At 34.9% G+C, this 25,061-nt stretch overlaps 1 protein-coding gene across 1 annotated transcript in view; it reads left to right on the top strand.

Moving 5' to 3' along the window:
* The window catches only part of TRHDE (thyrotropin releasing hormone degrading enzyme), a 384,097-nt gene extending 368,497 nt beyond the window's left edge, over nucleotides 1-15,600 (top strand). The window contains exons 16-19 of the mRNA XM_036252398.1: nucleotides 3,819-3,986; nucleotides 4,736-4,876; nucleotides 9,262-9,343; nucleotides 14,549-15,600. Of these exons, the coding sequence (XP_036108291.1) occupies nucleotides 3,819-3,986; nucleotides 4,736-4,876; nucleotides 9,262-9,343; nucleotides 14,549-14,692 (535 nt within the window). The 3' untranslated portion in view covers nucleotides 14,693-15,600. The remainder of the gene's footprint in view (nucleotides 1-3,818; nucleotides 3,987-4,735; nucleotides 4,877-9,261; nucleotides 9,344-14,548) is intronic.
* The last annotated feature ends 9,461 nt before the right edge of the window (nucleotides 15,601-25,061 follow it).

Here is a 25,061-nt window from a genome sequence, read left to right as displayed (position 1 = left end):
ACTCATTTGTACTGTTCATAACTATGGGTTCTGTGGGTTTAGCGGTTCATGCTTTACAAACAAATGAACTTTTTCATTTGTTTCTAATGACTTTGGTTTATACAGTGAGATCTTAAACTGTCCCCAGAGCAATTATTTTGCTAAAATGTTATTAGAACATCTTTACAAATATAGCAGCAAAGGGGGGTTTCATTAGCAATGGAAATCACTGGGAACCAAGGGCTCTTGGCAAATGCAGCGCTCCAAAATCTTGTTTTATTTTCAGTGATGAGTACAAATAATCCTGTGAACTATATACATTGATTCTTTATCTGGTGGGTGGTGAGGAGATGAGGAGTTGATGGGTGGGGAGAGATGGTGGAAAAATCTAAGTAAATTAGTATTCTCTGACCAATCAGCTCTGTCCTTGCCCCTCTAAGGAGCTTTGTGAGCTGTCTAGCCTCTGCTAATAGAGATGTTTCTTTCCTGAAAGTTCAGGGATTTGTGGCTGAGACTAAGGTCTGTTTTTCAATGGACCATCAACAGGCTTTGGATTATATATGTAAATATATGTGTCCATTTTCATAGTAATCAAATTTGATACACCTGCTATGCACAGAGGGACAGCTGCTGACGAGCCTCAGACTCACCCTGCAGTTTCTTGCAGATCACATCCAAATTAGGTGGTTTTTCTCTTGGTTTGTGACTGCAGCTTCAGATGTGGAATGTGCCCCCATTCTGGAAAGCTTTACTTTCTTTTCATTTTATTTTATTAATTTTTTCTATCACCGTTTACCCCTCTATGTTCTCTTTCACCTGCATCCAACCCCCAACCTGCAATCACCACACTATTGTCCATGTCATTAGTCTTTTCTCCCTTTTTTTGCTCAGTCCCTCCTCTCTTCCTGCACAATATTCCCTGTACAAACACCAGAGGTGCTGCCTGCTGTCTCTCTCTGAGTCTGTCTCTGTTTTACATGATAGTTCAGTTTGTTCATTAAATTCCACATATGAGTGAAATCATATGGTACTTGTCTTTCTCTAACTGGCTTATTTCACTTAATGTAATGTTCTCCAGGTCCATCTATGCTGTCGCAAAGGGTAAAATTATCTTCCTTTAATCAGCAGAGTAGTATTCCATTGTATAAATGTACCACAGCTTTTTTTATCCACTCATCTACTGATGGACACTTCAGCTGCTTCCAAATCTTGGCTATTGTAAATAATGCTGCAGTGAACATAGGGGTACATATATTCTTTTGAGTCAGTGTTTCGGGTTTCTTTGGATAAATTCCTGAAAGTGGAATTGCTGTGTCATAAGGCTGTTCTACTTTTAATTTTTTGAGAAAACTTCATACTGCTTTCCACAGTGTCTGCATCAATCTTTATTCCCATCCACAGAGCACGAGGGTTCTCTTTTCTCCACATCTTCACCACATTTGTTGTTTGTTGATTTATTGTTGATAGCCATTCTGACAGGCGTGAGGTGGTATTTTATTGTGAGGTTTTAATTTGCATTTCTCTGAAAGGCCTCCCTTGTCCAGGACAACTTTTGTGAGATTCTTTCAGGGTGCTCTATCTGTCATTACATCCAACACTTTATTGCTGGGTTCCCTTTCAGTACGTCTTTCCCTTGCTCAGTGCGACCAGCTTGCCATGCAACAGCTCCTTCAGTACACAGCTAGCCTATTTCCTTCCAGTCACCCGGAGTGGCATTTTAACAAGGATCACTTCCATGAACAGAATAGATACTTGTTGTTGGAAAAACAGTCTTGCCAACATTGAATATGCCTCAAAGACGATTAAGCTGTGTACAAAAAATAATATTTTATTTATTCATTTATTTTCATATGTTAGGAGTATGTTCACTTTATTTAAAAAATGCCAAACTATTTACACAGTGGTGTGTCATTTTACACACTTCTCAACAGTGTACCGAGTGCCTGCTGTTTCACACTCATGCTGACATTTGGTAGTAACTTTTTACGTTAGCCATTTAATGGGTGTATATGTTATCTCATTGTGGGTGTTTTTAAAATTAATTAATCCATTTAAAAATAATATTTTAAAAAGAGTTTAGAGATGACATCTGTGGCCAGTTCAGCACCAAAAAATTATAGGCTGGATGCATTGGTGTGACTGCAGCCCACTGCGTAGGCCCAGGGGGTGGTGGTAGATAGCACTCTCTCAAAGGATATACTGTTTTCCTCATTTTACTTTTTTTCTTGATTTTACATTGTAGTAGTGTTTTATTGAACAACAAAAATAAAACTTCAGTGACAAGTATCTGAATGTTACTACTAATAGAAATAAATATATCTTCATTATTAGGTTTTTATGTTATTAGCCATCTCTAAGCTGATATAAATAAGAATGACCTTCATGTACAGATCATCCTGGTTCTCAACTTACTAGATAGTTGTTATCATACAAAATGCCATCTTTCAAAACAGAGTTCTTTTCCTGCTAAAAGAAGTGTGTAATAGGGACGTCATGGTATTATCAAATAGCCTAAATAAAATAAGATGTGTAACCTGAAACATAGTATTGACCAGAAGTGTTGTTTTCTGCCTCTGATGCCCCTTTAGCCAGTGTCCAGAGCTTGGACTGCTTAACAGAAAAAGATTATCTTACTGATTGTCATACAGACACTTTCTCCTTTTGTGCAAATACTACTTTAATTATAGCAGTATTTTAACCACCAAGGTCCTAAATCTTTAGAAGGGATTGGTTCATCTTGTTATCCAAAGAAAACACTTATTATTATTTGCCACATTCAAATTATAAATGAAAAGCTTAATAATAAACTACTAAATATTGCACAAAGCAGTAATGCATTTTAACTTTTTTAAAGTATTGGAGTGTTCTTTCAGAGAATGGAGTTTTTAAAATGTGGGGTATATAGTGAAACATGAAAAAAATATTTAACATTTTCTGTGGCAAAATGCACATGAGAATTTACAATTTATAAATTTATAAAGAACCAGGTTTTGAATGTTGACTGAAGCTATCATGTGGGGGTGGGAAGTGATGTTTCTGACACGTGCTCTTCCCTGGGGTACCAGCTACCTGGTCCGATTCTCTAGCCTCCCACTGATTCTCTGTCCCCCCTCTACCAACAATCCTGCCAATAAATTGCTTTAGCCAGAAAATAAATAAAAATAAATAAATACATAACCAAGATTGACAAAATCCACAGTTTTCCACAGTAACATTTATTTTGGAATCAAAATAAGAAGTTGGTGTATTTTTTAGCATCACTATTATAAACATGGGGTGGGGGGGGACTTTTTAACTTTCTCAAAATTTAAAACTTGTATTTTATTTGTTTATTATCCATGTTAATAATCTTCTAGGTCCCAAAACTTGGAGAGCTATATGAGAAAAAAACATTTTTAAAAAGCTGTCTAGGAATTTGGGAAAAAATGTTTGTTTAATCCAAATCAACCTTTTCAACCAATGATTTCTTGTCATTCTTGGCTTGGCCTGTTGTGAAAGCAAACTCTTTGGTTGATAAGTCTATTATTGTTGATGAAAATGTAAAGCACCTTATTTTTATTGCTTTCTTAAGCCTTTCTGTTCCAATTTTTGTGTAAATTTGGTTTCAAGAGTAGAAAGAAAAATGTCATTCAAAGCTACCTTTCAATAAAATACATTATTGTATTCATTCAGCCAGTATTTATGAATATTGTTATTGTATAGTATTACTCTCTTTCGGATAAAATCTAATGAACAAAATCATCTTTTTAAAAACTGACTGTAGTAAAGCAGCATCTGTCTTTATCTTCAATACTGTAAAGGTTTTAATTAACAGAAACCACCATGGGTTGCTTCTTTAGAATACCACTAAATGTTAGAGACATCGTCTACTGTACAGGAGTTTCACTGCTAGATGAGGACGTCTGGGAATTCATATGGATGAAATTCCACTCCACCACGGCAGTTTCTGAGAAGAAAATATTACTGGAAGCCTTAACATGCAGTGATGACAGGAATTTATTAAATAGGTGGGTCAATCAACATTCTAAATTTATTTGTGCAATGAAAATATTCTTTATTAATCAAACTGTTCTGAAGTTGTTTTTATTTCCTTGAATATATGTAGTTACTATAAAATATATATTGCTAGAACTGAGGAAAACTGATGTGTTAAGATAGCTAAAGCTAGTTGACTTGAAAGATATACCTGTTTCAAACTGTTATTTATTTATTTACATTTATCTTCAGATAGAGTTGGGGGGGTGGGGTGAGACACATTGACTGGTTGCCACCTACATGTCCCCAACCGGGGCCAAGGACAAACCACAACCGAGGAAGCGCTCTTACTGGGAACCAAACCCAAGTCTCTCTGGTCCTCACTCAGGGTGATGCTCTAACTGCTGAGCCAAACTGGCCAGGGCTCAAACTGATTTTTAAAGATATTTCTGACTTATATATGTAAGATAATATTTTGATATAAAAGTGTTTACTATAGAGAATTTTAAAGGTACGTTTGCATCATCAAACCAGAATTGTGATTTCTCCACCTACAAGATTTTTTCATAATTTAATAAATGTATTAATTGACATACTATGAGTTTGATCTTCCTCCTTTTTTTTATAACCAGAAAACGTCTATTGGTACATTTCTATTGGTAAAGTTTACAATGGACTGTTCTCTTGAAGACTATGATAAATAAAATAATGTACTTTTTGTAATTTTGTAAAAATGTTTAAGTTGTTGGACTAAAACTTTCCCCCGATTCTATCTACAAAGGCTTCTGAATCTGTCACTGAATTCTGAGGTGGTGCTGGACCAAGATGCAATTGATGTGATAATCCACGTAGCCCGGAATCCACATGGCCGAGACCTTGCCTGGAAGTTCTTCAGAGATAAGTGGAAGATATTAAATACCAGGTAGATACAGAGTTCAGTCATTCCTAACTGAGTGAGTAAATCAAAGGTGACATATGAGAGAGAAAAGCCCAACTTTTTGTGTTAGAACAAAGGTCCAGATAATAGGATTCGATTTTTAAAATTTTTTCATTGACTTTTTAGAGCGAGAGGAAGGAAGAAAGATAGAAACATCAATGTGAAAGAGAAACATCGACTGGCTATTTCCTCCATGCCCCACACTGGGGATTGAGCCCAAAACCTGGGCATGTGCCCTGACCAGGAATTGAACCCAGGACCTCTCAGTCTATGGGATGATGCTCATTCCACTGAGCCACACCAGCAGGACAGAATTAGATTTTTAAAAAGTCAACCAAGGCAGGTTTTTCATTACCTATGAAACACAAAAATATTATTTTAACAATTCTATAACATTACTCTTTTATTAAATATTGATAGCTGTCATTATATATGGAAATGTGGAGAGTAAACTGTTTTAGTAGTACAGTTTTCCTTGGTAATCTATCAAACTGTTCAAAGTTGAAGACTGTTATCACAAAGCCCCAATATCCTGAATGTGTTATAAAAAATTATTTATAAATCAGATATAATTGTATTATAGCAAGAAATTTATTTCTGTAGAGTTGTTTTAAATTTCCTTTAAACATAAATATCACAAAACACCTGAAATAAAATCATGATATAAAGAAAGAACATTTGCAACATTGTATAATTCTGAATGCAGTGTAATTCATTCCTGAGACATCTTGTTTCATGGGGAGACTTCTTCAACCTCAGTTTCTGAAAATGTTTTTTTATATATTTAAATATATTATAATAAATGTTAATTTATCACTCAGATAATCACTGTGGTATTTTTAAATTAAATTTACTATAGAGCATGTAAATACTGCATGTTCTTGAACTTAAATGTTCTTAGTGTGCAGAGCTACTGTTCTGTCTCTTAAAAACTGGTATATAAACTTTACTTTTAAAAAGTACACCTTTATCATTTACCCTAGTATAGAGAGTTCAATCTGAATGGATGTATCATATTAAAATAAATTTCTATGCATAGATATTTTGTTGTTAGAAAACAGTATAATTTCTAGGAAGCACATTGTTGGGGGATATTTTTATTTGTTTTTTTGTTTCTGTTTAGTATTTTCAGCTCAGAAACTGGAATGATTGAAAGATTTAAACTTGCTTTGCTCTTATGCACATTACATAGTGAATAGGCAGACACAAGGTGAAATTAACATATGCTTTATTATAAAGAATATTAAATATCTACCAATACACAGAGTCTCTTTAGGGAGTGCTTTTGTAGGTCAGAAATCATTATAATGTATATATAGTTTAGTTCCTACCAAAAAGTGTTTGGTTCCTAATATACCTACTTTGTTTTGGAGGGTTCATAATCTCTAATCAAAAGGTAAGGTTTTAGAATATCTATAGATAAGAGTGTTTATCTTGACAAATAGGATTTTCTTCATCTTCTCCTACACCTCTGTCAATATTTGAATATATGAATTCATGGGGTGCTTCCAAAATTCTTACTTTCTGCCCTGCAGATTCTTCCTGGTTTTAGTTGCTGTCTGTTCACATGGTTTCACTCACTCTCAAATCTATATCTCTAACGCAAACATTTTACTTAAGTGGCATGTTATAATAGACGTGACATGTTGAGATCACCTACTGGGATGTACTTGCAAAGCTAAACTCATCATTTATTTCTTCCTTTTCTCAGCAAACAATATGGCTATCCCAGATACCTTGCTCAACCCAGATACCTTGAAATCTACATACAATGCCCCTTTTCCCTGGTCACATGTAACAATAAATGTTGAGGTCTTGTCAATTTAACAGTTCCTAAATGTTTCTTGAATTACTTCTCTCTTACCTGCTACCACGGCCCTAGGGCAGGTTCTTATCTCTTACCAGTACTCTTAACAATAGCCTTTTGTCTCCCTGCCTCTATAATTGTGCCCACAACTGCGTGCGCCCCTGCGCGCACACACACACACACACACATTTTCCATTTGCCCCAAGAATCTGAAAAACAACAATGACATTTCCCTGATGTAAAACCTTCAGGAGTTCTGTGCTGTGCTGAAAGTCTAAGCTCCCCAGTAAGTCCCCTGACTAACCCCTTGGCCTCTTGTTCTGCTATCCCCACTGACACAGCTTATTCACTCTTAATGCCAAATGCTTGCCACTGTCTTCACACACACCATGTTGTTTCATACCTCTTTGCATTTGTTTGTGTTGGTCCTCTGCATAAAATTTCTTTATTGATCTTCAAAACCGCTCCATACCCAATCTCTGTGCTATCATCTACCCAAATACTACCCCAAGATCCCACAGCAAAAGAGACCTTCTCTAAGCAAGGTACATAATATTACTATCACCACAATAAATGGACATTTTCTGTTTACAATACTACATAGTATAATACCTCCAAGGAAAGGACTGTGCCTTATTCATCTTTACATGGCTGTAAGAAATGTATAAGCAAAACACTGTTATAAAAATAATTATTTTTATTTCTGCACAGTAGGCCATTTCTTTACACATAGTAATTACTAATATTATTATTGAATGCCTACTTATTTAACATTTTCCCATGGAATAGTTCAATGTTAGAATTACAACAAATTGGGACAGTCATCTAGTTTAGTACCCTCATTTTACAGATGAGAAAATTGAGGCTTAATAAGCTAAATTATTTAAAGTCCCACAAGTAGGAGCATCATTAGAGAACCTCTGGTCACAGTGGCCTGACCTTTGCTTCCAAAAACTCAGAATCTTATTTTTGGTGTACTTTTCTTAGTTCTGAGTATGATAGCCTATGATAGGTATCCTTAGCACAAAATAGACAAATCAATAAAATGAAAACTCTTGTCTTGAGTCGTGAGTCAATCAATTATACTTGTGGTAGAAGAATTATGCAATTCAAATGAACAACTTGATATTTTACTTTAATAGCCACATGCAAAAAAATGCTAATATTTTTGGAAGCGCTTTTGAGAAATTTGGCTCATTTTCTAAGCATGAAAAATGAGAATGCCAATGTCAGTTTTGACTGACCAGACCAAAGGATCTGTGTGACATACTGATAATACCCAGATTTGTCATGCAGTCCTGTTTTCTTTGTTGGGATTGTTTTTCCTAGTGAGCTAGATAGATTACTTTAAAGTTGAAGGTTTTAAAATAGTTTTTCCTCAGGCCTTGGATTGGAAATGTAATAGTAATTTTTGCATCTAATTTTAGAGGGTTCCTTTTTAAAAACTCAATACTACTCAGACCTCTCTTAAAAGTTGTTAGCCAAATCAGGCTGCATCTGCTGGTGTCCCCTTGCATCTCCTAACTCCTTAGAGAAATGACCTTGAATGCTCAGAGATCTTAGTGGCATCAAGACACCACTGGTCAAATGGAACCCTTGAGAAGGGTGATAAGAAAACTTTATAGCAGTATTACTTAAAAAAATTTTTTAATATATTTCAATTATAGTTGACATACAATATTATATTATTTTGAGGTGTACACCCCACTGATTAGACATTATATAACTTACTAAGTGATCATTTCAATAAATCTTGTACCCCTCTGACAACACCATACATAGTTACTAGAATATGATTGACTATATTCCTTATGCTATACATCCACATGACTATTCTTTAACTATCAATTTGTATTTCTTAATCACTTCACCTTTTTCACCCATCCTCCCAACTCCCCTATCACCTGGCGAACATCAAAATGTTCTCTGTATCTATGAGTCTGTTTCTGTTCTACTTGTTCATTTATTTATTTATTTGATTCAATTATTTATAAATATGCATTTATTTTTCATTTTATTATTCACATTTTTTATCTTCTTTTTCTTCTTAAAGTAGATCCTTTAACATTTCATGTAATACTGGCTTGGTGATTATGAACTTCTTTAGCTTTTTCTTGTCTGGGAAGCTCTTTATATGTTCCTCGATTCTAAATGTTAGTTATGCTGGGTAGAATAATCTTGATTGTAGGTTCTTGCTTTTCATCTCTTTGAACATTTCCTGCCAATTCCTTCTGGCCTGCAAAGTTTCTCTTGAGAAATCATCTGACAGTCTTATGGGAGCTCCCTTGGAGGTAACTAACTGTTTTTCTCTTGCTGCTTTTAAGATTCTCTCTTTGTCTTTAACCTTTTGCATTTTAATTATAATGTGTTTTAGTGTGAGTCTTCTTGAGTTCATCTTGTTTATGACTCTCTGTGCTTTGTCAACTTGTATGTCTATTTCCTTTCCAGGTTAGGAAAGTTTTCTCTTATTGTTTTTCCAAATAGGTTTTGAGATCTGAAAATACAGTATTATTTTTTAAATTACTATCTATATTAACATTAAGACTTATTTTTATCTTTTGAGGTATGGAGAGGCATTATTTATGAATTCCAAACTTATCAGTGGAGTTACAGAATTTCTTAATACTGAAGGCGAACTCAAGGAGGTAAATATTTTAAAATTTATAATGCTTTTCTTTTATAAACATATGAAATTATACATTTACTTCAACTGTTTGTTTCCAATGGAATCATATTCATTCCTTTAACATGCACACACTCACCCATGCTAAAGACTTTATTCAATTCATTATTTTCAAAGATACTTTTGGTATATTAAACATTAAATGCCTTTGAGAAGTGTTGGAAGGGAATAGCTCTTAAACTGGGGGATTCCAAATCCATTCCAGATATCTTTGATCCTATCAGCTACTGGTCAGCTGATTTTGTGGATCCAGTTTAGGATTTTCAAAACAACAAAACTATTCTGTGATTCAGGATTTGGATACAGAAGATCAAAGTTAAAGTTGAAGTACAGAACTTGAGTCTCACTGCTTTGTGCTCAGTTCTATGCAGAGAATGGATAACTGGATGTGATGATAACACCTCATGCTATTCAGTCTGTTAAATGGAATGAACCATATGTTGGAAGGAGTGTATCTGCCAGTATATATTGAGATTAATAGTTTGTTTAAAATTCTGCTTGGAACAATCACAAAGGAATTTTATTAATGAAAATAAATGTAATTTTTTAAGGATTAGTGTCCAGTTTTTGTATATAACATATTCTTTTTTCTCTTCTTTGTTTCTCTGGAAACCAACTACTGTTTTGCCCACTTATATCTCTAATAGAGAAGAGTATGAAATGGGAAGGGGTATTTAGGTAGGAAGAAGGAGCAAAATATAGTTAACTCTTAATAGATTAAAATGAATGGGGCTTCAAACATCTCTCTCTTTTGTCTGCTGCTCTCCTCCACTATAAAACATAGCTGAGAGTTGTCACTGAGAATCATGGTTTCCTCCGTTTTCACTGATGGAATGCCTGATGCTGTGACCCAGAGCTAATCACACTGAGCAGCTATCCCTCCCCAAGCATCAACCCTGGCACCACCCTTAATATCTTCTGATATTACCCAATTTTGTATGATCACCCACCATGCACTAAGTTGGATTCTTTCACACCACGAGCTAAGCTAAATCTCTTATTTTAATGATTTGAAATTCAAGTTTTATCCCTGCTATGTGTGTTCCCAACCCTGAAGGATTTGGTTTTCAGAGTCCCACCACATGTACCACTACATTTTTCGGTAAAGGAAACTAAATGGAAGGACTTTATTCATATCCATACAAAGCAGAAAGAAAGAGCAATTAAATTAATGATTGCTTCCAATTTTCTCTATATTTAAATGAAGTACTTTTAATTCTATGATTTCACATTCAATAACCTGGGAGTGAAAGACTCATCTAGTGACAACCTGTGCAGCCTTGACGTGAGTGCAGAAGTGAACAGTCAGTCTCTCCCCCCTTTCCCACCCCACTGACTGCCCCTCCTTACTGCTGCCTTCCTTCTCCCGCTTTCTCCCATCTTCTCCCCATTTGACCCCTATCCCCCTCCCTCTTTTTCTACCCTCTGACTCTGTCTATCTTTCATACTTTTCTTTGATTGGGTAATACCAAGCCATAGAAAAAAAAGAAACAGCCCTGGCCGGTTTGGCTCAGCGGTTAGAGTGTTGGCCTGCGGTCTAGAGAGACCCGGGTTCGGTTCCCACTAAGGGCACGTGCCTTGGTTGCAGTTTGTCCCCGGCCCTGGTTGGTCGTGTGGGTGGCAACCACTCGATGTGTCCCTTTCACGTTGATGTTTCTCTCTCTCTCCCTCCCACTCTATCTGAACGAAAAATGGAAAAATGTCTTCAGGTGAGGATAAAAAAAAAAAGAAAGAAAGAAAAGAAAAGAAACATATTTTAAATGGACATTTAACTGACTTTAGCATATACCAACCATTTGGTTTTATGTATTTTACTTATGTATTTAATTTTTACACTTAATTGCATTTGAAATGTTCCAAGATACGCCTATAATGAAAGGTGCAGTTTCAAAACCGAAACTAAATTGTGACTTTTAGTCCATTATCTGCTAAGCAGCTACCATCAAAATAGAGTCTCCATGGCCTGAGCGATGAACCCCTTCACAGCATAGCTGCTTGCCTGCCTTTCTAGTTTAACAACAGTGGCCTGAGGCTTTTCCATACTGTTATTATTATCTAATCATCAGTAGTACTGGGGACTGCCATTGTTGGGGCTAAGTGTTTAATTTGTATTGCTGAGAACACCCTTCCATAAATATAAAGGGGCTAAGAAACTTCCAGTCTCATTCTCCTGTGACCAGTGAGCCTCACCAGCAGGAAACCCAATGTGCTCCCTCAGGATGTGGCTCATTCTTATGTTAACAGTTTACAGATCAAAAGGGATCCTCATCTTTATGAATTCAGAAAGCTCATTTAAGATTTTCATGATCCCCAGCAGCTTTTGGGGCATTAAATAGACATATTTATATCTTTACGTGGTCCCATCCCAAAAACTGTTCTGGAACCTGAAACAGGCAGTTTCCTTTAATTACATGGCTCTAGCAACTTGAACAGTATTTCTCCAGGAGACAGTGCATTATTTCTTTAATTTCAAACTAATGGAAGTACCACCACATGGAACCTCAGAGGCCTTTCCATTTCCCATTCGAATGTCCTTTAAGGCTTCCTCTCTGGCACTCACTGTCCTGCCTCTACAACCGAAAACACACCACTGTTGGAGAAGAATATAGGTCCTGTGCCTCGCAGACATCCCATTTGCAGTTTTAATGTTGAAAAAATAAACCCCATAATAGGACAATAATCAGATTCATTATATATGTTTTGGAATTTACAGAATATTTACTTTGTGAAGTTTAGGGTACAAGGTACCCTAAAATAAGAGTTTTATAAAATGCTGAAATGTTTTTAATAAAAATATTTCTAAACACATCTGGAAATGTTATGCTCTGAAGACCAGAGAGAGCAAACAACTCTGACATCTTACTAAATATTATTTTATAAAAATGTCTAAACTTACAACATTTTCAAATAAAAGCGTAAGATGGCATAGATATTTAGGATACGCAATAACAAAAACTAACAGCAGCAGAAATCCTACAAAGAAGCTGCAGAAACAAGCAAACTAAAATGCCAAATGCCTTCCACCTACCCCATGACTTCTGAAGTGAGGCAGGAGTCTGGAAGGTATTGTGATCATAGGAGCCCTAGAGGGCTGCTCTGACCACCTGTTTGCTAAAAGAGCTGTGGAGGAATAAGGGGCATAAGATCTATTTATGCCAACTTAGCAAAGTGAGCCAGATGTCTTCTGATGAATAAGCTACTCCTAAGATTCATATGAGTCACTTCAGGCTCCCTGAGCTCACCAAGGCAGTATTTAGTGCACTTAAAGTGATTTAAGAAATGAATCCAAGAGACTTACCAATTACATTTTCTACTGAGCATTCTCTTGCAGGATAATCTGACCTGCTATCTTGTCAATAGCACATTTGTATTCAAAACTATTGTTTGCCTTTGAAGAGGATTTAAGAGATTTGCTTCATGTGTTCAGGCTGGCTTGCTATCTCATCAAGAAGCCCGTAGCATGCTCCACGGAGTCAAAGTTGCCGAAGGGTCATTATTACTATTTGGCATGTTCAGTGACTGCCTAGGAAAATATGTAATAAAGCAGAACATATTTTATAATAAATAGATAAAATATTTTCCCCATTGATATATTATGTAAATAATGCCACTGTACTGTACATATATAACGTACAATGTAACGTACATGTTTTACAATAAATTGAAACACTAAATTCAAACATAGATTATCATGTGTTTTTTGTTGCTTTAGAGGTATAGACTGAATGAGTGAATAAGCTATATAAATAAATACAAATGAATTAGATTAATCAGCAAACATATAAAAAAATCATTCAGGTACTTCCATTAGACTTCCTTTTTCATATGTGTCCTGTTACAGGTAGACAGGGCCTGAGATACTGGAGCTGTTCAGTAAATCCCAGTCCTCTCCTTTCTTCCTCTTTCCTTAGTATGTGAATATTTGGTCAAATGTCAAATCAATTTTAAGGATAGTGCTTATACATTTTTGTCATACATTGGATATTTACATGTTTGTTATAAAAGCATAGTGATTTTGAATTCTTGGAAAGGAGATTGGTCTGAGATACGGTTATCTGTTGCTAGCGCCGTGTGGCGTGGGGTTTGCAGGAAAGGAGAGGATAAACTCTTAGAAAACCCATCAGTCTCGTGTAACCAAAGCAACACTGTCATGAACAAACCAAGCTACCCAGAAACTGATTTTGAGATTCATTCAAAAGGTGGGATTAACTCCATTTAAAATGCCCTCACCCCCATTTCTGTGTCCTTGGGCCAGTCCTGATGCAATACATTTCCCTCCATGTGGTGCCCACCATGTGATGAATCACACCCCACACGAATTACTCTACATAATGTTTTTGTGTTGCAAGTTGATTTTTCACATTTGTCTATTAGCATCGCAATTGTTGGTTGGTCGCCGGTTTTTCAAAACAAACCAAACAGAAAGAAAATCTGCTAGCACTGAATATTGAAATAAAATCCTTGAGCATTCCCAGAATACGTAAACTCTTTAGAGAAAATCTTATATCCATAAAAATTATGACAAAACATTTAAAAATTGTAACTTATGTTAGCTTAGTGTTCCAATTATGTCTAAATGAGACCACATTCCTCCTTCATTCTTTCTGAATCTAGTTATGTAGGTGATTGCAATGCCACTCAATCATCTAGTTTTTATATCATCAGTATTTTTTCCCCACTACCCAATAACTTGGGTAATTCCCTTGCCATCAAAGACAGTGCCAAGCCCTCAGACTACTAACCTGGAGAAAATGAAGAGTCGTTTTCTCTCTACAAACGTAAAGCAAACTTGAATCCTTATATCAGTTTTTAAGGCTGCTTCATCCATTGGATATGCTTTGTAATTAGAACTTGTCCTTGCCACAGTCCCATCAGCCTATTATGAAAAGATAAATTAAATATGTCTGTTTTAATATTTGTTTATGAAACGAGAGCTGACTCTATGGGTATTTAAACTATAATGTCCACTTTTTTTTCCTTCTAATTCCAAAATAAATCACACCTAGTGAACACAGTGATAATGCATTTCAATACAAAGCTCACTCCACTTATTTTAAGTACCTTTCTGTAGTGAGTATGGCATAATGTTTCAAATGGATTCTTGTTTACATATGCTGGACCTGCATATAAGACGTGCATATTTACCATTTAAACATTTTATTTTCAGCTAAAGAACTTCATGAAGAACTATGATGGCGTAGCTGCTGCCTCTTTCTCAAGAGCTGTGGAAACTGTAGAAGCCAATGTGCGCTGGAAAATGCTTTACCAAGACGAGCTTTTCCAATGGTTAGGAAAAGCTCTGAGACACTAGTATGTGTCTCACAAACAGTTCAACTCAGAATTTCTGTGAGAAGCCCTGCTTTATGGAGAACGAGGAAAATGGCCAGATTTTCAGTGTTAATGCGTGGGAGGAATTTTTTTTTAATTGTTGGTTTGGGGGTATTTTGTTTATTTGTTTTCATTCATTCTGTTTTGTTTCTCTACTGTTCTTCTTTAAGAAACTCTTGCAAGTGAAACTAGCCATGATTGCTTCAGCTGTACATTCCTTGCTCTACAGGACCAAATATGATAGTGGTGCATGTTGATGTTGCAGTCAGTTTGGAAAAACGTATTCAGAATATTTTGTGCATGGTTGTATGGTCCTGCTTGTGTTCCAGCATGCTTATTTAAAATGTCCAATGTTGTATGTTCCATATATTACATCCAGGATGGGCATTATGCAAAAGCACAAAGATTATCTATGACAATCAGTGTTGCAATGAAAGAAAAACTAAAAATGGGTATTACATTCGTAGTCTTGGGCATTGTAAGAGGTAAAATAGCCCTTTAAGTGATCAAGGTCACTTCCTTCTTTCAGCACTTGGATTGTCTTTCAATGACTATTGTGTTGTTAACTCATTTTTTTGAGTTAAAGTTGTGTATATGTTGAAAAAAGGCCTATAGATAGTGTATGCATATGTACATGTACATAGGGAAGCCCCATATGTATATAGTATGTTGTACACTGCACTTCTGCAAAGAATCTCTTCAGATCAAGGAAAATTTATCTCCTTTTATAAACGTCTGCAAACTTGGAAAAGGCTGAAAATAATTTATTTCAGCACTGTCCTTGAAAATTTCCTGACTTCTCAACTGTTATGAATTTGTTCCATCGACTTCCTTAACAATGGTCTCTTCTACTGCATAAAAAAGGAATTCAAACAAAATTTGTGTATACACGAAACACTTCTCTAATTCTCCTAAGTAAGTGGCAGCCTTGCACTCTATAAATTCTGTCATCATTTTGGTCAAACTTCCTATTGCATAAAACTATCGTGAATACTTAATAATTATTAGTGCTGCAAAAAATATTTATTTTTTCATCTGGTTTGTATTTTCATATCATGTTGGGTGGTCCAGAGAGTTAAAAACTCTGTGTGTGTGTTGGTTTGTGTCTGTGTATCTACTCCTCCATTAAGCAACCATACCTCAAGGGGGTCTACTCACCTTTAATGACCCCTGATGCCAGTTGTACCGTCCATATGTTAAAATTAAGTTGAAAAGTTACTTTTCTTGAGCAACATTTTTTTTCTTTGGCACCGACACCACTTTTGTGTTTTGTAACACTGAAGTTTATAAATGGTGTTCTCACACCATAGTCCAGCTCTCTAAACTTTGCTTAGATGCTCCAAATTGACATATTTTAAGTTTACCATTATAAAATACCAACACAACTACTGTATATAAGCCAAATGTTTGTGGACCACTTTCTATTTTCCTGAGTTTTTTCACTCCTCCAAATCTAATGGCAAATCACCAAAAAAAAAAAAAAAAAATATATATATATATATATATATATATATATATATATATATATATATATTCTAACTCTAATAGTGAACACTGGTGAAAAACAACAACAAAAACATAAACAAAATTTTAAAAAAGGTATTTTAGAAACCAGAGCTATAGATTTATTATAGGTTTATAGTTCCTAATCCATAGAATGCGTATCACCTAAAATTGAATTTTATCTTTTTGGCAATTCATATTTATTACTTATACCTAAAGTTTTGAGCTCTCCTTTTATTTATTTTTTTCTTTAATACTTATTTTATTAATTATTTTTATTACAGATGTCCTCCTTCTTCCTGCTTTGACCCCCTCCTGCCCGCTCTTGCCTTCCCCAGCCCCCACTCCTTTTAATTAAAACACATGAGTTTTAAACACTCTCTGTGGTGTCACTAAGGCATAGTAATGCTTGCTTTAAAATTTAAAAATCATCCACCTATCAGAGTGATGAAATTTAGTAGTCATCACATATGTGAACTCTTTAAAAGAGTACGTTCTGAAATATAACAATAATAGATGTCACACTGATGTGCCGGTCCAATACATGGACGATATCACCATTGAATTCATGTAATAGAGAAGATTAAAAATAGAGGCGGATGTCTTGTTTTGTGTTGTGAATTACTGGAACTTCTTAGTAGTTGTGACATACTTTTGAGTGAAATCACCATTTCCACATTTGAGTTAGAAGGGCTTTTCTAGTTCTTTTTTTCTGCCCGCTGTTAATAACCTTAATCCTCTTTCCGTATTTTAGTGGCCTTGAACAACTGGTTTAGTTACAATGTCAAATATTAAGTGTATAATTATGTGTAATGTTCAATACCTCATATAATACTTGTTCAATAGTATCAGTGGTATCAATGGCATTGAGATGGAATTTGTGTTCTACACATTTTTCAATGATTATTCTCTCAAATGTTGAAGATTATATCAGGCTTTAACATTTTTTTAGTTGTTACAATAAGTAATATTTTCAAAATAACAAAATAGCCAATGATATCTCTTGGAATATTCTGTAAAATGTAGTTATAAAAATTATATTTTCTACATAGAGTTTTTATCTGTTTTCTCTTCCTTGTCTGTTTTACAACTCAGATATATGCATGAGATAGCAAAGTGTTGAAAGTGTCCAACATCTAGGCTTAAAACTTCCTGTGCTAGTATATATACGATGGCAGAAGTTGGATTCAATTAGAAAGGACTAAATTACTTACCATACTGAGTATTAAATATCTCAAGGTAACTTGTAAAGAGAAACTTTTTCCCATTTTGACACATTTTCCCTTAAAAGGTTCTTATAATCTTTGAAAAAATTTTAAAATATATAAGCACAACGTCTAAAGCTAATTACATGGATTTTACCTGGAGTTTAAGTCACTTTGGTGTCTATTATTTCTTGTATAATTGTAGGACTAAAATTTAGGTGGTAGTGCAATTTATAAATATTATAATTATAATATGTTACAAGGTTATTAAGATTATACCATATATTTATAAATTGCATTTTATGTTTAAAGAACTTTTACATATGCCATTTTGTGTGACTCTTTTAAAAAATATAATAAATTATATTAGCACTTGTTGTCTGATGAAAATTTTGAGGCACAGAGTAGCAACATGAACAATGTAAAATTACATAGTTGTTACTTTGGGAACCGATAAAATAATCTAAGAATCCCAATAAAGCCTTTTTACAACTAAAATAGAAAGACATGTTAGAAATATCTCTGTCCATTGCATTGATTACAGATTTTATCAAATACTGGAAGCAGCATCTAAGTATGTGATTAAATATATCTACAATAATTATGTTATTTTTAAAGTCTGTGTTTCTAATGTGCTTGGTGTCAAACAATTGGATGAAATGTTAATCAGCATTGACTTTGGTCAGCATTAATAGCCAAATATTGGGACAAAATATATAGTTTATTGACAATAGTTTTCTTTTATTTTTATCTTTTGGTGAACATTGTTTAAATGGTCTTAAAATACTGATAATTTGATTTATTTTCCCCAAAAGTCTCTCTAATAAACTCTTTCTGTAGTAACAAATGGGCAGAGCACAGATAAAATGATGTCCATCTAAATCAGTGAAAATAATACTCAGTAAAATGTTTATAAATCTATACAAACTAGGTTGTGAAAAAACAAACTTTTGTACAACTGTAGTGCTATATTTGATGAAGTAAAGGAACTTCTAAAAAAGTTTACAATAATATATTTAATTAAAATCTATTGGCTATCAAACATTTAAGGAATGTTTTTCTAAAAAGTTGTAAACCTGAAATAGCCCAGTATTCTCCTCAGTATACCCATGAGTGGCCATATATCTCTGTTACAGAAGTAGTCAAAGCTTACATAATGACAAATACAAATTCCACACATGTATTTTTTTCTTTATCACAGATTTTATCTCAATTATTATCATTTGACACTGCTAATTATGTAATGACAGAATTCAATTGAATCAAACAAATATTTATTGAGCACCGTTTAGTTTACAAAGCACTATGTGAAAGGTAAGAAAAGAAGAGAGGAGTAAGGCCTGAAGGAGTTCACATCACAATGAATGCAACAAAAATAAGGAAATAATGGACCAATCAGAATAAGGGCAACATGAAAAATAACACAGGCTCCAGAAGAGGAACGAAATAATTTTTAGGTGTTAATAATTCTCATTGTTTTGTTCCATAGCTCTTGGTTGTGTTTCATAGCAATGTGTAACATTTAGAGGGTATAATAAAACCACTCAGTTTAAATTTTATAATTGGAATATAAATTGGAATAGAGTTATATTTAAGAATAGTTGTTTGAGCAATTTATTAAGTTTTAAGAAGACTGTTTAATCTATTTATATAAAAGTAGTTCAAGTTTTCTAAAATGGTTTTAGCATACTATTTGTATAGTCACAATGTTTTAATTTTAAGTTAATTATATATATTTTAAAGCAGAAAGATTCAACAATTTTTGTTCTAGGAAATATTGTATTTGTTCAAATTGGTTTATGTGAATTTTTAAGTACAAAAATGTTCTTGTAAAATACTCTTAAATTTCAAATTTTAACATATGAGTTTATTTGCTTTAAATGAATAAGAAAGTTTTTTTATTAAAGTATTTTGTTTAATGTGGTTTATATTCAGGAAAAATCTAACAAAAGTATATGTAGCTTTTATTTTCTATTTTATTTCATGAAATTTTATCTCAAAGCTTAGAAAAGAAATTTTTAAAAAATGTGTTAAATATTAAAAATAAGAAGGTAAAAAAATAATTTCTAATTTTAAGTTACTGCATATGAACAATTACATGTGTTTTATTTTTTAAATAAGTAGTTCACAAATGGCCCTACTAGTAGTAGGGAGTATGCTTGTATCTAAATTTTGAAAACATAGCATTTTAAGGGATTTCATTTTGAATATTTCGTATTTTAAGAATAGCACATTGAAGATGTTTATCTTTTGTACATTCTCATTTTATGTAATAATGAATGCACTAAGTAGAAAGAAAAATATGACCAATCCTTTATTTTAATCTAAATTAAAATTTATTTTTTGTGCTGTATTAATGTTAAATGACTTAGAACATAGGAAAGAACAAAAATCTGAGTGCATTCGAAGTGTCAGGCACTTTTTAGATATCATCTTATTTAATAAACCTGATAAAATGTTATCAGTTTCATTTTACCATTGAGGAGACTAGACTAAGAATTGTGATCAGTTTATTTAACTGGCGGTAAGTATTAGCTGGGATTCAAGACCTTGTAACCCCAGGTCTCATGTGGCTCAAATTAGTCATTAATCTACCTCCAACATGCATGGCAACATAGTGATTATTCCCTACAGACCAGTCTCGACAGAAGATTTGAATAGACAGCTCGCTTTCTCACTGTCATTGTCATATTTGAAAAAAGTGTTAATTATGCATCTGGTTTACCCCCCATTTCCTAACAAGGTTACTTCATAGAGTCTATGAAAGTTTGTATCAGGATGTTTTACATTAGTATGTATAGTGGGCTTTAAGCTACCACAGGTAATTAACAGATATTCCATCCCACAAACCATGAGAAATAAATAAAATGACAGGCTGGATTGCAAAACTCTTCACCAGTGATCCGAAAAGGAAGGTTAAGCCCCCGATGTGCGTGTGGAGGAGACCTACTAGTCTATCGAGAATTGTGCTTAGCTCCGAGGTCAGAGAAGTATTTCTCTCTTTTTGCTTAGAACTATGGATGAACAGCAGCTGTTCAATTTACTTGAAGTTATGTTTCCACTGGGCTGCTGTGCATACAGTTTAAGATAACTGCTTTGACCTGGCCCTGCACAGGTCCACTTGCTTCTAATCGCACATATTTTTATTACGTCCTGTAAGTAAATGAAAGAATGAATTTTTTTATAGCAGATATTACGGTGGAGTTAAGAACATATGCCTTGAACGTGCAGTGCATTTATTTTCTATGCTAATCATTCAGTTACTATTCTTTTAACCTCGACTAAGGTTAAAATATTACACTTGTTCTCAGACATTATTGTGTTTCCACCTTCACTTAGGACCTGCTGGGTTAGAACATCTATTATTAACTTTTTGTTATTCGGTTTTATTTAAAATAGATCATGTATGAAGCATCTTTCAAATGAATTCTTCCTCAAATGTTCTATTCTACCTTTTAAAACATTATATAATAGTGGTCTCACACTGTCTTATAAAATGCTCCTTGAACATTGCCATATATGAATATACTTGCCACTTTTTCTTTGCTATCTTTTAGTCCCTTTATGCTCTGATAGCCACTGGAAACACATTAGAACTATAAAACGAAAACACATTAGGATCCGAAGCGTATGTACTGTCCAGTTTCTTGAAGCTCTGCCTTTGAGCTTTCCTAATTGGCTGCCTGGACACCACCAAATTCATCAGCTAATCTTTAAAAAATATTATATGGGCTCTTTCTAATGAACTTGAATTTATTCAGCAACAAAGTTTATTTTCCTAAAGCCAGTCCCCAAATGAACAGATATTTAAAATATGACAAATGGATGCAGGTTTTTTTTTCCTTTCCAATATTTTAGGATTTAGAAAAAAAAATGTAACTTTTAGAAGTAAATACAAGTTACTAAAGCATTTACCAAATAAATAAGTTTGTGTTAGTTTAGCAGATGTTTTGTATTGTATACCTTTAAAATTATTTAGTAAAAATTGAATTAGTATGTGTACATCATGAAATTTTTATTCCATTATAACCAAGCGCTAACAAAATGGGTTTTTCTAAAGGAGAAAATTTGTCTTCTGTATTTTAAGCAGAACAAATTTGAATTTTGCCTCTGATAATAAAATTTTGTACAGTAATGTATAATTCATCACTGTCTTAATTTTCTGACATATGCAGATAAGGCCAAGATAAATAGTACCTTCTGCTTTTATATTATGCTTCTGTGTTCACTTGAGAACCAAACCACTTTTTAAAAATTCTGAGTATACACAGCACAGAGATCCCATGAAAAAAGAGAGAGAAAAAAGCACTTTCTTTTCTGACACAGACTTTCATAAAACTATACACATGCTGAAGTTAGAATAAAGAAGTAGGTACTTTTGCTCTATTGTAGAAAGAGAAAAAAATACAAATTTGGTCTCCATTCTAATTGTATACTTTTAAAATAGGTGAAATGGTCTGTACTTTGGTAAAAGTGATTTCACCTGAAATGCATTTCGGATTGCTTTTTAGTAGGTTTTCGGCATTCGACTGTCAGGATCCCTGAACTTCGATGGTTTCCAGTAACAACAGACCTATAAAATATAGATAGACATGGCTCATAACTAGTACTCAAAATATATTTTTTAATGTCTCTGGGTTTTTCTCTAAGGATTGTGCAGGGAATATTAGAACCCGACTCTGCGTAGCCACCCATTGGAGCCCTACCTGTAATACTTTACAGCTGTAGGAAATCCTGTGCCATGAGCGTGAGATAAATAATGGACGGCCTTCCAAGCCTGGATTCACAATACTCCAGTATCAGAGTCAGTGTCTACATGTATATGTATATATACATATACGCATATGCTGGAGATATATAGATATGTGCCTATCTATCGATGTATATGTGTATATCTCATATACATATATATATATATCTTTATATAGTTTATTTATGTCACTGTCCAGATGATAATTGTGCTGCAGAACAATCATGTAAGTCAGGAAATGGCTATTGCAGCATATAAATTGGAGGAGTAGAGCATGGGTACCATCTTTACCTGAAGAGCATGTCAAACAGATCATTAAATTATACGGGCATGGTTGTAGGAATTCTCTTGAAGTATCATGAAGAAGCTTATTAAGAAGCCATTCTGCCTGGCCCCCAACCCTAGAGATTGTCTTAGTAGGTGTTTGGTGGGATGTGGTCATCTGCATTTTGAACAAGGATTTTTAGTGATTCTGGTGGAGATGATCCACGTAGACCATACTTTCAGAAACACTGGCTATAGGCAGTGGTCCTCTGCCCTGACTTTACCTTCAAGTCCCCTGGATAGCTTTTAGAACATACTGATGCCTAGGCCACACTCCAATCTAATTAAAGGAGAAGTTCTGGCATGGGGCATCAGCATCGGCATTTTTGAAAACGCCCAGATGATTCCACTATGCCGCCAGGGTTAAGAACCCCTGGGCAGAGGCTGCTAAAATGAGCATTACGTAACTTAAGTAATGGTTACAGTTTATTACCGAAAGTGCCTATTTTTCAGAAATCTAAGACGTTCTTACTATTTTTTCCATTCTTCAGCAAATACAGAAGTGAAAATGTGTTCTCAACTGGCTAAATAGTAAAAGTGAGCGCGATGAAGCAGCAGACCGTACTGCTCGAACCTGCACCGCCACCGCCACCGCCACCGCGCACAAAGCCGAGCGGTGCTGAGCCCGCCACACCGATGACCCATTTTCCCTGTTTGCCAGCCACCCACTTATCTTACACCTTCCCTCTCCCGTCTACATGAGCATGGCTATACCCATATTTAGGAGTATCAGCAATAAAAATGTTTCAACTTTTGTTTTGGAATAAAAGAGCGTCCCACCTGCACCCAATAATTGCTCTTTTGCTGGGAGGAATACAACAGTGTTTTCTGCTCCTTATTTTGCAAGTGCCCGCCGTTGGAGATCAGGGCTGAGACATGGGTTAAAATTGTTACGTCAGAGAGAGAGACACATCATAACTATTATTATACAGTGTTATCCTCTGAAACGTTATTATTTTTTCTAGTTATTTTTTTAGGTTATGTTTTCCCCCTCTGCTCCCTTTCCTAGCTCCCTGTCACGTCGTGACCTGCCGGCTGAATACTGAGCCTCTTCCAGCAACAGACACGATATTTTCATTTGACATTGCAAAAAGAAGAGTGGAAGTTTTGAGCAGTTTCTGTTTCAGTGTGCATAATAGAAAGTGACATGTGTTCTTGGGATTGTCAAACAAGGCCCAAAGGGCACCTGGTTACACTGAAATGGCCTGGATGTGTTCTCGAATCTTTGTGCACATTCATCATTTCTTTAGTTCTTGGCCTCCCTTGGGTCATTAAAATCTGCTTCCCTTCCCTAAAATCTCTAGCTAATTAGAGATTTTAGAATACAAACGAATTCATTTTTTTCACTAAAGGGAACTAGAGGCATTGTCACCTCTGGAACATTTTAGCAAGCTGGTAGTGAGTGAATCATTTAATTGGAGAACACTTGAGCCATATATGACCAAAAAAATCATTCTAATCTTCTCTGTCCTACATTTGCTACTTTTTCATTTTTCATCTTTTGCCCTATATGTTATTGTCATCATATGATTTATTATTAAACCCATTTTCATGAGAGAAGAAATTTTGTGGTCAACTGAGACCTTCCAAGGTAGTAGCTTTTTAACAGGTTAAAAGACTTTGTACAATGACCAACTTTACTGAGGCATTAGTAATACATTCAGTCTACCCCAGAACTCCAACAACTGCCTTCTGGGTAAAAGTAAAAGAAGGGACTACTTATTCAGCAAAGATCGAGGTCGAAGTCCTAAAGCCAAATCTTTCTAGGAATGGCTGCAATACAACTTTGATAGGTGTACAGACACCAAAATGTATCATATAAAAAGGGTTTGCAAAGCAGGCTTGCCATGTGTAAAATTGTGGTGGGCTTCAGAAGGTACAACAGGTGTAAAAAGCAGCGGTTCTCAACTTGTGGGTAGCGACCCATCTGAGGGTCAAACAACCCTTTCACAGGGGTCGCCTAAGACCATCGGAAAAACACATATTTCCGATGGTCTTAGGAACCCAGACACCGCTCCTCTATCCGTCTCCAGGCGGGTCCGCCCACATGCAGATACGCCCACATACAACATGAGGAACTGGATTAAAGGGTGGCGGCATTAGGCAGGTTGAGAACCACTGGTCTAAAGGAAGACAGACCGTTTAAGTACATCAGGGATATATATGCAAACAAGTTACTCTGGTACTTGGAGCACCTCAATAGTTCCCATTAATATGTAAGTGAAAAGAGTTGAGTGAAATGAATGGAATGTTTCATATAATAAAGACAATTTGAAAACTAAATATTAATGTTAATTCTGTTCAAACTGCCTGTGAAGAGCAAGAACTGGCCAGTTGAGATGTTTTTAGTGTGGTGTATGTGTGTGTGTGTGTGTGTGTGTGTGTGTGTGTTTTGGGTGGAGGAGGAGGGTGAGGAGAGTTGAGAAGAGGTGATGGAATATTTAACCTAATATATTTCCACATGGAAAAAAATGAAATTACAGTCACACATTATACATTAAAATAATTTTTCAGTCTTTTAGATGCAACTTGCTTAATTTTCTTGTTTGAAAATTCTCATCTTGTTGCAT

This window comes from Molossus molossus, unplaced genomic scaffold (genome assembly GCF_014108415.1).
Source record: "Molossus molossus isolate mMolMol1 unplaced genomic scaffold, mMolMol1.p scaffold_m16_p_10, whole genome shotgun sequence".
In the NCBI taxonomy this organism is placed as follows: Eukaryota; Metazoa; Chordata; class Mammalia; order Chiroptera; family Molossidae; genus Molossus; species Molossus molossus.
The sequence above is the reverse complement of the archived record's forward strand: the minus strand, read 5'-3'. Positions and strand labels throughout refer to the sequence as shown.